Genomic DNA, 13,423 nt, shown 5'->3' on the forward strand with positions numbered 1-13,423 from the left:
CATGCATTACAAGGCTGTGCCATTGCTATTTATTGTTGGTGTTCTTGAAGGGCTGACGTTAAGACAGGTGCATGCTGCTATAACCCCCTGACCCCATGGCGCTCCTTTGTTTATGTTTCTTAGTTCCCCTCAAGCGCCGGATCTGTTGGCTCTGTACCCTTTTCATCTTGAGCTGCTGCAAATATGTTACTAGTTGTTGAGCTTTCATTGTCCCGCGGCGGTGGCTCAGTGGTTACGGCGCTCGGCTGCTGACCCGAAAGACACTGGTTCAATCCCGGCCGTGGTGGCCGAATTTCGATGAAGACGTAATTCTAGAGGCCCGTGTACTGTGCGATGTCAGTGCACGTTAAAGAACCCCAGGTGGTCGAAATTTCCGGGCGTTAAACCCCATTAAATCAAACCAAACCTGAACTTTCATCCCCAAGGGGCCTGTGAATGTTCATAATCATGCATTTAGCTCTTTAATATTTTGTTGTGAACACTTGCTGCTCACTGCATCATGCCTGTTTTCGATGACTGGACAGTCGGGCACTGTGTAAGCCAGCCATCATGCTCTACTGGAAGTGTTCATGGCAGGCCATTACGAAACCATTCTAAGTTACATTGTCAACAAAGCAGCCAGTTTTTTTCTTTTGTAACTAGGTGTTGAGGATCATGGTAGTGTGTGATTGATGGCAAAGCTTTGATTGTCTAGGAGTGTTGAGAAACATGTTCCTATGTGGTACTGGGTTAAAAAGCACAATGTTTTTTTTTGGTTTAGAATGCATTATGTACGCTTGCGTGTTGCGTGCTTCTTATTTGTGTGGCTGCTCTGCTTTTCATTAACTTTGATTTGAATTGCAAGTGCTTGATGTTACATCAGACTTTATGCTTTACAAGCATTTAGATAGTGCCTTTTCAGGATGGCACACATTTCGAATGAAATATTAGCGACCTCAATATCAGGTATTTGCTGCCTTCTTACCTTGTCAAGGGTTGCTGTCAGTGGTCACCTGATCAAGTTCTATAAGCACTGTGTTGTTTATCAGCCTTAAAACAACCCTGAAAAGTAACTGGTGTAAAATTTAAATGGTACTTATGCACTCTGCTTCAAACTACCTTACTTCCAACTATCTTGTCAAGTTCTGCAAAAGTAATTGTGATTAAACGGTTAGGCAGTAAGCTGTAGTGGTGCACTTGTGATATCTGGCAATGTGAACTCCTAGTCGGCCGTGGAATAGAGGCTCATCTTTGAAGCTCCTGCAAAAAAAGCATTTGGCACCTGAAATTGTAAGACAGTGCTAGTACTGAAGAATAGCCCAGCATACCACACAACTGTGTTTGGATGGAGGGGATTTTCATTGCAAATTCTGTTCCGAGGTCAAGTAGCGGGTACCCAGCAGCCTTTTCTTTGTTCCTTTTGCAGCCATGATAGCAAGCCAGCAGGCAGCTGCGTGCGCCGTGGCAGCCTCATCAAACCTGCACCCGTTTGTGCCCAAGTGAGGCTTCCCCACAGTACCTGGCGGGGAGGTGCGACAACGACCACCCCGATGTGTAAATAACCGCTATGTGTAGGGCCGAACTGGACCACCGATGACGTGTGCAAGACGGCCCTTTCCCCGACCCTGTCTGGCCCCCGTCAGCTTGCCTGCCCATGCGTGTGCGTGCAGTGTGGTGTATGTGTGCAAGTGCGTGTGTGCAAGTGCGTGTGGAAGTGCGTATGCCGGTGCCTCTCGTGTGCAGCCATGTGTGAACTCAGCTCCCCCCCTCCGTGTAAATAGTGCAACAAGACTGCCTTCCCCTTCCCCGCACTTCCCATGCTCCCAGCAGTGGTTTTAGACGCGTGCTCTCTCTCTCCATCATCCCCTCTGACACTGCCATGACGACAGAGCCGTCTTCTGTGAGGACGGCCACCACCACCTACCCACCCGCCCGCCGCTTCTCGGATCGTTCGCCGGAGCCTCCAACCTGCTGGACATTGCGGACGAGGTTTTCCCCGTGCTTCTCTTTCCCCCTCGGTGTTGACGCGCATAAAGGTGTGCCCTTGTGCACCAGCTAGGCACACTTCTCCCGGCGACAAGAGAAGGAATGTGCTGTTGAGTGTTTTATAAGGAGGCGGGGCCCTCCTCTGGCATCCCCATTTCCCCCTTTTCCTCTCGCTCTTGTGGGCCTCTACCTCTTTCCCTCACCCTGTTCAACCCTCCCCATCTGGGAGGCTGTACAAAGTGTTAAATATTTCGTGCTACTGTTTCATTGTAAGCTATAGTTTCATATTACCCACTCTTTATTTTCCACTTGTTCCCTCACCCATCCTGCTGTGCCTGGTTTGCAGCAGCAGCAGCAGCAGTTCTATACTTCCTCTCCCATCCCTGATATTCTGTTGGTGTCCTAGTGACTGTATTTTTACGGAAGGCAAATACATTTGTGCCTTTGAGCACCTCTAGTCCTCTCTCGCAGCTCTGCTGTTTGCGCTAGGTAGAGGAACTGCTGGGCACTGTCAACATTGCAGGCACCTTGGGGGATGGGGAAGAATTTGCAAGCTCCCATTCACGGGAGCACTGGCTTGGAGTCATGTATGTGCAGTGGTGTACCCCAGGTGTCAAACATTCGGAATTACATGTTCATTTTTCAAACGTTTTTTGGTGTCTGCGGTTCAGTTGTGCTTGGTGAAAACAAGAAGTCAAGCAGTTCTTGAGCCAAAAGAAAAGAAAGAAAGTTTAGGGCACTGTAGGACTCGACATAAATTGACGCACACCCCCAAGTATTGGGACAGTTGCTTGTGAAATCTCAGCTGAAAGGTTTTACAAAAAATGGCTTTAGTGCCTTTAGACCTTTTAATTGAGGCTCTTGTTGGCACAGTTGTGGCAGGAAGGCTGTGGAAATGAAAGTAAGTAGTCGTGATTTTGAGCAGGTAGCCAGTAGTGCTCCGTGCTTTGTGCACTACAAGATCAAAATCAGCATTTTTTCTTTATGACTACTGTTTAATGGAGAACAAGTTTGTGCTTGGTCCTCTTTTTATTATTATTGGTAAGCAAGGCATAAAACTACATTCTCGCGCAGTTGTGTGACACAGAAAGATGGGACAAGAGTAGATGTGTGTTAACTGGCAACTGAAAGCTTCAAAGTAACGAATTGAAAGAAGCGTTTTGCATTCATTAGTAGCTGGTACCATTGAACATCGATAGAGAGCAGTGCTCATCATCAGCGAACAGCGGTAGGCTTCTATGCTTAAGCTGCTATGCAGCTGCGAAATTGATGAGAAAAGGAGCAGAAGAGTTGTGCGAAGACTAGAGCAGTTGAGTGAAGTGTATGTTGTAGTGTCCGCTGCTTCAAACATGACCTGTGACTGTGTCTTGTGGAGCTGCATTTAATTCGCATCATATTATTTTTACAAGGAGCTCTGAAGACGTTTTCATTTCAGGTTGCCCACTTCATGCAATTCTTTGTAGTCCGGGAGCACTTAAAAAAATGTTGCATATCAGATCTGTGTTCCTCTCGCACTGCATTTACTCCAAAGTCGAAGAAATGGTACAACACATTTCCAGCTGTGTACTTCATTTAGGTCCTGCTCAAGATCATTAACACTTTTTTCATGCACCATAAGACCTAACCAAATGAGAAGCTACTGTGTGCCAAATTCATTGAGATGAAAGAAAAAGTAAGTGCAGGTAATCCATGTAGGAACATTAAATAGTTTTAGAATAGGAGACCCAGTCGCCTAGGGAACCCAGCGAAACAGCTTTCAGTCGGTGTTTACACACACAGAGCTCAGAGGGTGTTTTTGGAGGGTTGACCCAGACCATAAATTGGAGAATTAGCATGCCGACTTGAAGCTGCGATTGTGAGCTTGGCGCATGATAGCCTTACATGCTTATCCGCCACTAAACCCAACACAACACAACTCGAAGCTGGGATTGCTTGCAGGACCATTGTGTCTTAAGTTTGTGCCAAATGAGTAATGCGTGAAGCTTTTCCTTTGTCTCAGCTTGCCTCCAATATGAAGTTTTATTGATGAGGTGCCTCATATTTTAAGATCGCATTTCAGTTTCAACAGTTGCGATGCCAAGTGAAGACAGTTGAATTACTTTGAAGATATGGCATCGGGAAGGTGAGGATATTCTAATGAGTAATTTTTTCTGCCAAATTTTTGTGCCACAGTTGAGTTGCAATTGTCTGGCGCACCCACCACGGTGGCTTGGTGGTTAGGGCGTTCAGCAGTTGAGCTGAAGTACCCAGTTTTGAACCTGGCCACAGCGGCCATTTTTTGATAGAGGCAAAATACAAAAGGCACCAGTGTGCTATGGAATGTCAATGCACTTTGAAGGTCCCTAAGGTCCCTAAGTGGTCGAAATTATTCAGGAGCCCTCCACTACGGCACCTCTTTCTCATTCTTTTACGCCCTCCTTCCTGCCTTCCCTTACAGTGCAGTTGAGGTGTCCACTGATAAGTGAGATGGTTACATCACAATTTCCTTTCCCCCAAAACCACTAATTATGTCTGGCGCATGTTACAAGTTGCGTGATATTTATTGCTTTCTTTTTTATAACGGAAGAAAACCATAGAATAAAATGTAGTTGAGCACTTCGTTTTTTTGTCAGAGTAGAACTGTGAGCGGGGAACACAGTCTGGATGCGTCCGCCCCACTTCTAAAATTCTGTTGATACCACTTTCCAGCAGGCTGTCTTTTTGAAAGCTGGCAACGACTCAAAAGCTTTCGTCCCTTATTCTAAAACTCTTATTATTCTGCTGCATGGTAGGTTACTTTCTCTTTACATATTCAAGCATTGCCATACAAATATCATTTCACTCTTAGTTTATGCACTTACACCGCACATCCCATGGCACATTTCTGCCATTCTAGTGATAGAAGACTGCCTTCACAGGGTTACTTAGGGCAACTGCACTCATTGGGATGTGTGAGGCTTGGACACAACTTCTGCAGCAAGTTGTAATGTGTGAATCTGCTTGTGACATCAGTGGCAACCTGCTTCGCAGCAGCATCAGTTAAAACACACAGTGAGATTTGAATAGGCTGATGAGCAGAAAGCTTGATTGTGTAGGAAAAGTTTTGGTGTAGAAGGCGCATAGTCCCTTGCAGTAACAGTGCTGACCATGCTCTTGTTCCTAAAGCCTAAATTGGCTTTCTTATTGCATTGTGGGCAGGTTTACGTTGTTTTTAGTCTGAGCTGCAAGAAAACGGTTTGAAAAAATGTGCTGTTAGTATTGACTAGTATTTCCACAGCCTGTACTGAGCATCATTTGTTTCACTGTTGAAATGAACATAATTCCAGCTGCTTATTTCCTAGTGAACACAACTGAATGATATTGAAGAAAAGAGGTTCTCAGCAGCAAATAATGAGCCACGTTTGATCATAGCTTATGCTCAGGCTAAAACTTGGGTTGTAGATGGTTGCCGCATGGTCACATTATTAACCTCATGGAAATTTCCTTTGCAGAATTTGAATGTTGCAATGCAGTCCAAAATGTTGGAGCAACTGGTTAATGCCAGTCACAGTGAATGGCAGTAATGCCTAACATCAGCTACAGTGAGAAGGCAAGAGACTTCGACAGTTTAGACCTTGAAGTGTCATTGGAAACCCACAGTGGCTTCTTTCTTTACTTTGGTTTGATTCATGCTAAATCAACGCCGAACCTTACTTTTTCGTGCCTACACTCGGCTGTAGCTCTAGGAATATTGTATGTATGAAGTATTGTAGTGAGCAGCAAAATATGGCATCATGCACTTGGTTGTGATCATTATCGGCATGTGTTGGATCCAGAAGTCAGAATATAAGTTTACTCGCTTAGTTGAGGCCCCTAGTTTCCCTGCAGTTTCACGAAAAATAGCGAATTTAAGCACTTTTGGTGGAATTCTGTGTTAGCAGCCACATTTTCTTTCTTGAAGCTCTTTATTGTTGTGGACATCAGTAGGAATGACAGTACAATGGAGAAATGACTAATTTACCGTATTTGCATTATAATACAATCTCAAACTGTTTAGGCCAACAATACCCACAGGCCTCTCCCTAAAAGACAGCAGGATAAAATATGGAATCAATGGGTATAGCCACATTATTTAAGAGGAAGCGTTCAGATGCATGTGCCACGCATGCACGATCGAGCAAAGCCAAGCCTCCAGTACATCACTGCTCGTAGCCTCGCACATCAGCAGCCACCATCGCCGCCATCGCTACTCTGTGTCTCAATCTGCCCAGTCCTACACCCGTTTGCCCTTAATTGCTTTCCTTAATCCAGGGGTTCTCAAACTGGGTTCTGCGGAACGCAGGGGTTCCGCGGGCTGTCTTCTTGTGTTCCGCAAGAACCCTCACTGGCCCTGACCCGGCAGCTGATATGAGACTGGCTCTGAGTGCTGCTGAGCCACGCTTTGACTTGCTCTCAAAAGGGAAGCAGTACCACCCATCACATTAGTATTTGTATTAATCGGTGCAATAAACATTTAACTTTTGCAACTCCCTGTTTGCAAAAATGCACTCGACAACATTGCTGGTAAGTGAAAGCGTGGTGGGGGGGTGGGGGGGTTCCCTGGAACTTATTGAAGGCTTTTGGGGTTCCTCCAAGCAAAAAAGTTTGAGAACCCCTGCCCTAATCCATTCAACTCTTTCAGTGGCTTCCCTTTCTCAACAACTCACACTGCCTTCTTTCCACATCCAGAGCCACCTTCTTTTAACTTGCACACCGTGCACATTGATTAAAGGTGATTAAAAAGCTGGTTTCTTCTAGCAGCTCTCATGCCCAATGGTGAAGGTTGCTTTAGCTACCTTGAAAAGCTCTAAAAAAACAAATTAGTTAAGGCTGTATTCATACCTTTGTTCCGATTATAATGCGAGGTGCATTAGGAAGCATTATTTGATGTCTGCCGTGGAATATTGCATATTCTTTGTTCTCCACTGGCTGAATTTAAAATTTTCTCCTCAGAAAGTTGGGGGTTTTTACACGTGGTATAGAACACCACACTTTTTTTTTTGCACATGGGAATTCCTTCCTAAAGATTCGGTACTTAGTGCAAACAGTTCAGTGGAAAACCAACTGCTCCGAAATTTTGGCAAATGTAAGGGAAGATGCCTAGTCTTGAAGCAGTTTTGTCCAGTCACTGTAGTTTCTTTGCACGAGTATTTGTCATTCTATAGTACATTATTGAGTTGGACAAGTTTCAAGTCGCGCTGGAAAAATTCTCGGTAGAAAACTACAGCCAATTTCAGCATAGGCCAAGATGTAGCGTAATTATCAGTTTCTTCAGCACTTATGTAAGAATTGGCTTGATACTGAAATGCTGCATGGGGCTGCAGGGTGTGGTGCAAACAAGTGGTAAGTGAATCCCTAATGCTACAACAATCTATGGACTGCTTGGAGTAAGGTATGTATGCAAAGTATTATTGTTTAAACACATGGCTTATCCTATGTTTGCTGCAGCCGTATGTATGAGCTGTGGACGACCCACCGAGGGAAACAGCTGCTGGTGTAAGGGAAGAGTTAAGGCTAGCTCATTTCATGGTTTTGAGAGAAAAATGTGAAGTACAGTGGATCAATGAAATCTTGGCGCAAAACGATACCTCTGTTTGCTGCTGTTTATCCTTGTTCTGGTATGTGCAGACACTTCCGGTGCGGTAGTGCTACGGAGCATGCTGCGGTGGACCAGCTGCGCCATTGGCTCCATTTTGATAAATTTGCATTTCCCCCTGTCCTTTTTGCTGCAAAAGTGGCAAATTGATCAGAACTGCACAAAAAAAAGCGGTTGTGCGTGAAAATTTTTTTCCAACAATGTGCATTATCAGTAGGCAACCTGCAGAAACGTTTTCGCAGTGCCTTAATTCGTCCCAGGTGAAAATTTCAACTGGGAATTGGCGTGTTCCAGCAGTGCTGGGTTATTAGCATATACCAATTGCTGCTGGAACCAGTAGGTTCTACCAATCGGGCAGTCATTCCAAATGTGTATTTGGAACCAATTGGTTTCAGTTCAAATTGAAACGGTACCAAACACACAATCGGAAAGCCTAATTTGTTTTTTCGCCTAGGTAATTATACGATGTTTTGTTTTCTACCTTTCCGAAATAATGCAGTATAAGAGCTAAAGTAACAGTTTCTAGTAGTAGTAGCATAATTTACAGGCTGAGCATGTCGACCGCCTGGGCGACCAGAAGTCACTGTTCTTCCTCCCCTTCAGCGCCAAACCAGTCGAGCCAGGTGGTGATGGATAAAGAAGGTGGGGGTATTATGCTAAGCGCACACAAAAAAAAAATTAAGAAAAACCACGCGACCTACGCACGGTAAAATGTACGTCGGTCACCTTGCAGGCCCACCCATGGACGTACAGAGCACACGTTCAACTTGAAACCCCACACGGCGAGCAGCGGGGTTTGCCATAAAGATAAGGAGGGTGAGGGGTTAGGGGTCATCTTGAAATAGCTCGCACTAGCCCTCACGACAGCTCGTATACTTATTTTTTGCCCTCTGTTAAGGGTGTACCAGAGGTGTCAACGAGCATTTTCTCGTCAAATTTTGGCAAGCATAATCGAGCATGCATGCAGGCACAATACAAGAGATTTAGCTTAAACTTCTGCTAAATAAGAACATGGGCGTCCGGAGGGGGGGGGGGCAAGGGGGGGCGGCTGCACCCCCCTGGAAAATCACTCACTCGAACCGTGAGTGATGGCCGCACGCCAGGGGCGGTGGTGCGCTCAGTCAAAAGGGTAAAAGCAGCCCCGCATGGTCACATCTGCGAAATGCCGCGTCCGGGCGTGCGTCGTTCCGCCGTTTTCAAACCACGCCATCGTTAGCTCTACTGAAGGGCGACCTGTTCCAGACATACAGCGGCACCGGCGAGCATGTGTTTCGAGCCGCCTTGAGATGGGTGTCTGTTTCTTTGATCTCTAGAGAGATAGCGACACGGAGGCAGACAGTGCACGGGGCATCTTGTTTTCGCCTATCGTTACGCCGGTCACCGATGAATTCTTAAGGAGGGAAGGTAAAATCAGCCGTGTCCACCCCCGCTTTGTCGGGCTGCTCAGGGGCAAGCGGGCGATGAGTTGGCGCCGCCGCCGCTCGCTGTCTCCTCCGATCCACGGGAAGCGCAGTTCGGTAGAAGCGCCGCTTTCAGAATCTCCGGCAAAGGGGATTAGCTGCTTTTGTTCACGGCGACGCAGTCTCCCGAGGCGCCCCCACACCAGCGTTCTTTGCGTCTTCTGCGAAAACCAGCGCCTTTGGTCAACGCAGCCCGATGGCGCCTGCCTGGCTCGCCTGTCACCTCTGGCTGGGCCTCAAATCACAACAGCGCCCATGTACTGTGCGTGTCAGTGCATGGTAAAGAGACCCAGGTGGTCGACATTACCCGGAACTCTGTACTACTCCATCCCTCATAGCCTGAGTCGTTTTGGGGCTCTGAACCCCATAAAAACACAAAAACAAATTTTCCGACTGGAGTGGCGAGTGTCCCTTCCCCTCGGAAGTTGCGCGGCGTTCCTTTCACCGCCAAAGTGCGCATTCGGGGATACTGCGGCAAGTAAGCCCTTGCACGTGTGCGCGCCTCTGTGTTTGTGCTTGGGTGTTTTTAGTGGCCGGTTGTCAGCGAAGCTGAGAACAACCAAGACAGCGGACGAGAAAACGACGAGCGGAGAGCAGTGTGTGTGCGGTTGCTCGACTGTGCGGATGCGCAAGCAAGATGGAGCGAGGTGTATGAAGCTGCGAGCGTGCATTTATCTTGTAAATAAGTTTTCGTTGTATATATAGTCATCTTTTGTTTTCAACGTACGCGTTCAACAGTTTTTCCAATCAATGTGTATGATGAGTGTGCACCGAGAGCGTGTAATGAAGCACAGAAGTGAATTTATCACACGTGTAATTACGCAATTCGCCCAGAAAAATCCGAGGCGCCTACAGTTGCTGTTCAAGGAAGACTGACTGAGTGACTGTAGTTGCGTGTTTGTGAACATATTGTGCTGTGTGCTGGTCATCAATCCGGGTGAGTCGAGAACCCGTATGCAGCAAGACTGAGCACTCTTCTCCACGAAGTGATATAGCATCTTTTTGCATTTTTATTAATTTTAGTTGTTTCTTCGTTGATAAACTCCAATGTACCTCTCCTAGCCGCGCTTTAATTTGCTGTTTGTAATTTTTCTTTCATGTGTGCATTTTATTTAATTTTTATTTATATATAAATAAATAAATTTACTCCGCAAATAGCGCATTTCTGCTACGAACATACCCCCCCCCCCCCCCCCCCGGGGCACCAACGGGGCCCCCCCCTGCAAAAAATTCTGCGGACGCCCTTGAATAAGAACATACAATCTGAACAGCACAGTCTTCAACTGGAACTAGCAAGATTAGTTCAGAACCAGCCAAGGGCGTCCGCAGAATTTTTTGCAGGGGGGGGCCCCGTTGGTGCCCCGGGGGGGGGGGGGGGGGTATGTTCGTAGCAAAAAGGCGCTATTTGCGGAGTAAATTTATTTATTTATATATAAATAAAAATTAAACAAAATGCACACATGAAAGAAAAATTACAAACAGCAAATTAAAGCGCGGCTAGGAGAGGTACATTGGAGTTTATCAACGAAGAAACAACTAAAATTAATAAAAAATGCAAAAAGATGCTATATCACTTCGTGGAGAAGAGTGCTCAGTCTTCCTGCATACGGGTTCTCGACTCACCCGGATTGATGACCAGCACACAGCACAATATGTTCGCAAACACGCAACTACAGTCACTCAGTCAGTCTTCCTTGAACAGCAACTGTAGGCGCCTCGGATTTTTCTGGGCGAATTGCGTAATTACACGTGTGATAAATTCACTTCTGTGCTTCATTACACGCTCTCGGTGCACACTCATCATACACATTGATTGGAAAAACTGTTGAACGCGTACGTTGAAAACAAAAGATGACTATATATACAACGAAAACTTATTTACAAGATAAATGCACGCTCGCAGCTTCATACACCTCGCTCCATCTTGCTTGCGCATCCGCACAGTCGAGCAACCCCACACACACTGCTCGCCGCTCGTCGTTTTCTCGTCCGCTGTCTTGGTTGTTCTCAGCTTCGCTGACAACCGGCCACTAAAAACACCCAAGCACAAACACAGAGGCGCGCACACGTGCGAGGGCTTACTTGCCGCAGTATCCCCGAATGCGCACTTTGGGGGTGAAAGGAACGCCGCGCAACTTCCGAGGGGAAGGGACACTCGCCACTCCGGTCGGAAAATTTGTTTTTGTGTTTTTATGGGGTTCAGAGCCCCAAAACGACTCAGGCTATGAGGGATGGAGTAGTACAGAGTTCCGGGTAATGTCGACCACCTGGGTCTCTTTACCATGCACTGACACGCACAGTACATGGGCGCTGTTGTGATTTGAGGCCCAGCCAGAGGTGACAGGCGAGCCAGGCAGGCGCCATCGGGCTGCGTTGACCAAAGGCGCTGGTTTTCACAGAAGACGCAAAGAACGCTGGTGTGGGGGCGCCTCGGGAGACTGCGTCGCCGTGAACAAAAGCAGCTAATCCCCTTTGCCGGAGATTCTGAAAGCGGCGCTTCTACCGAACTGCGCTACACGTGGATCGGAGGAGACAGCGAGCGGCGGCGGCGCCAACTCATCGCCCGCTTGCCCCTGAGCAGCCCGACAAAGCGGGGGTGGACACGGCTGATTTGTCCTTCCCTCCTTAAGAATTCATCGGTGACCGGCGTAACGACATAGGCGAAAACAAGATGCCCCGTGCACTGTCTGCCTCTGTGTCGCTATCTCTCTAGAGATCAAAGAAACAGACACCCATCTCAAGGCGGCTCGAAACACATGCTCGCCGGTGCCGCTGTATGTCTGGAACAGGTCGCCCTTCAGTAGAGCTAACGATGGCGTGGTTTGAAAACGGCGGAACGACGCACGCCCGGACGCGGCATTTCGCAGATGTGACCATGCGGGGCTGCTTTTACCCTTTTGACTGAGCGCACCACCGCCCCTGGTGTGCGGCCATCACTCACGGTTCGAGTGAGTGATTTTCCAGGGGGGTGCAACCGCCCCCCCTTGCCCCCCCCCCCCCCCCTCCGGACGCCCATGGAACCAGCAGTTAGCTGAAATGGGATATACCAGCAGGTTCTTGCTTACCCCAGACAACACAAGTACATCCTCAGGACGTCCTGAGGATTAATTTTTGAGGACATTGTGTTGTCCTGAGGACGTCCTCTTCTAATCCTCAAAAGGTCCTCATTTAGTCCTGTTGTCCGGCCTCTATGTCCTCAGGACATCCTCAGATTTCCTCTGGAGGACTTTCTCAGTCTGTTTTCAGGACGTCAGACGATGATGTAGCCCAGGGAATGTGAGTCATTGTTTTCTTAATTATTGTAGGCAGTGTGCACAGGGGTTGTGAAACTGGTTTCTTCGTGCTTCTTTTGTCTAGTATTTTGGCAAACAAATTTTGCAAAAGTTTCGCATACTCAACAAGTAACTGGTTCATTCACCATATTTGTTGGCAGTTACAGGTTATTCTACATGCAATATTTTCCTACAGCAATGACTATATAACTCTCACAGGAGTTGAACTCTGTCGCCTCAGTGGAATAGCCAATCCAACAAATTTCCCAAAAATTTGCACACTCCAACCCCATCAGAAGCATGCAGTACATGTGACCAGGTTTGCAAACCAAAATAACTTAAGCTATCTCCTGAAGGCACACAATATTTTCAGTCAGAATGGTTTCCTACATTACATCTCTATTGTACACAAGTATCTTTTAATAAACCTGAAGTTTTTACGAAATGAGAGCCGAGTGCGAGAGATAAAGCTGGTTTCATCTCAGTTCAATGCCACAATGTTGTCCTGAGATATAGGACATTTTAGAAATCTTCGTCCTTGAGTCGTTCCGCGAAGTACAAACTGAGGACATCCTGATGAGGACATTTTGCCGTGATGCCCTCAAAAAGTACTCAGAATGTCCTGTTCGGGATGAGGACGTTTTGACCATTTGAGGACGTCCTCGGGACGTTTGGTGTTGTCTGGGACCAGCTAGCCTAGTAGAAAACTAGCAAGTTATGCTGCTGGAACCAGCTATATCGCAGATACAAAACCAGTAATGTTCCTGTTGGGACCAAGGGAAACCATGCAAGTACCAGCACAGCAGACTCGTTGGAAATTTTCATCTGGGGAGGTAATTATCACTCCTGCCTTCCCTAACAACGCGGTTCAGGTGTCCACCGAGATACGCGAGACATACTGCGCCATTTTCTTTCCACCAAAACTTTTTACTTAGGAAATAAAAGCGTTCTTGCTCCGCGGTGCCGCTCATCGATGATTGGTTATCAGGAATAAGTGATTTACGCGGTAGTCTCGCTTCTCGGTGGACACCTCAACCGCGCCGTGAGGGAATTAAGGGGCGAAGGTGGGAGTGAATTCAGAAAGGAATAGGTGCCGTTGTCGGCTCCTGAATAAGATCGGCCACTTGGGGATC

The 13,423-nt window shown here is 47.0% G+C and overlaps 1 protein-coding gene across 5 annotated transcripts in view; it reads left to right on the plus strand.

Annotated features, from left to right (window-relative positions):
- Nucleotides 1–2,422, plus strand: part of LOC149342679 (uncharacterized) — a 53,088-nt gene extending 50,666 nt beyond the window's left edge. For all 5 annotated transcript variants that reach the window (XM_089545149.1, XM_089545151.1, XM_089545148.1 and 2 more), the window contains one exon: nucleotides 1,406–2,422. In XM_089545149.1, coding sequence (XP_089401275.1) covers nucleotides 1,406–1,482 — 77 coding nt within the window. In that variant the 3' untranslated portion in view covers nucleotides 1,483–2,422. The remainder of the gene's footprint in view (nucleotides 1–1,405) is intronic.
- Nucleotides 2,423–13,423: the final 11,001 nt, after the last annotated feature.

This window comes from Amblyomma mixtum, chromosome 5, assembly GCF_055824585.1.
Source record: "Amblyomma mixtum isolate Tamu chromosome 5, ASM5582458v1, whole genome shotgun sequence".
Lineage (NCBI taxonomy): Eukaryota > Metazoa > Arthropoda > Arachnida > Ixodida > Ixodidae > Amblyomma > Amblyomma mixtum.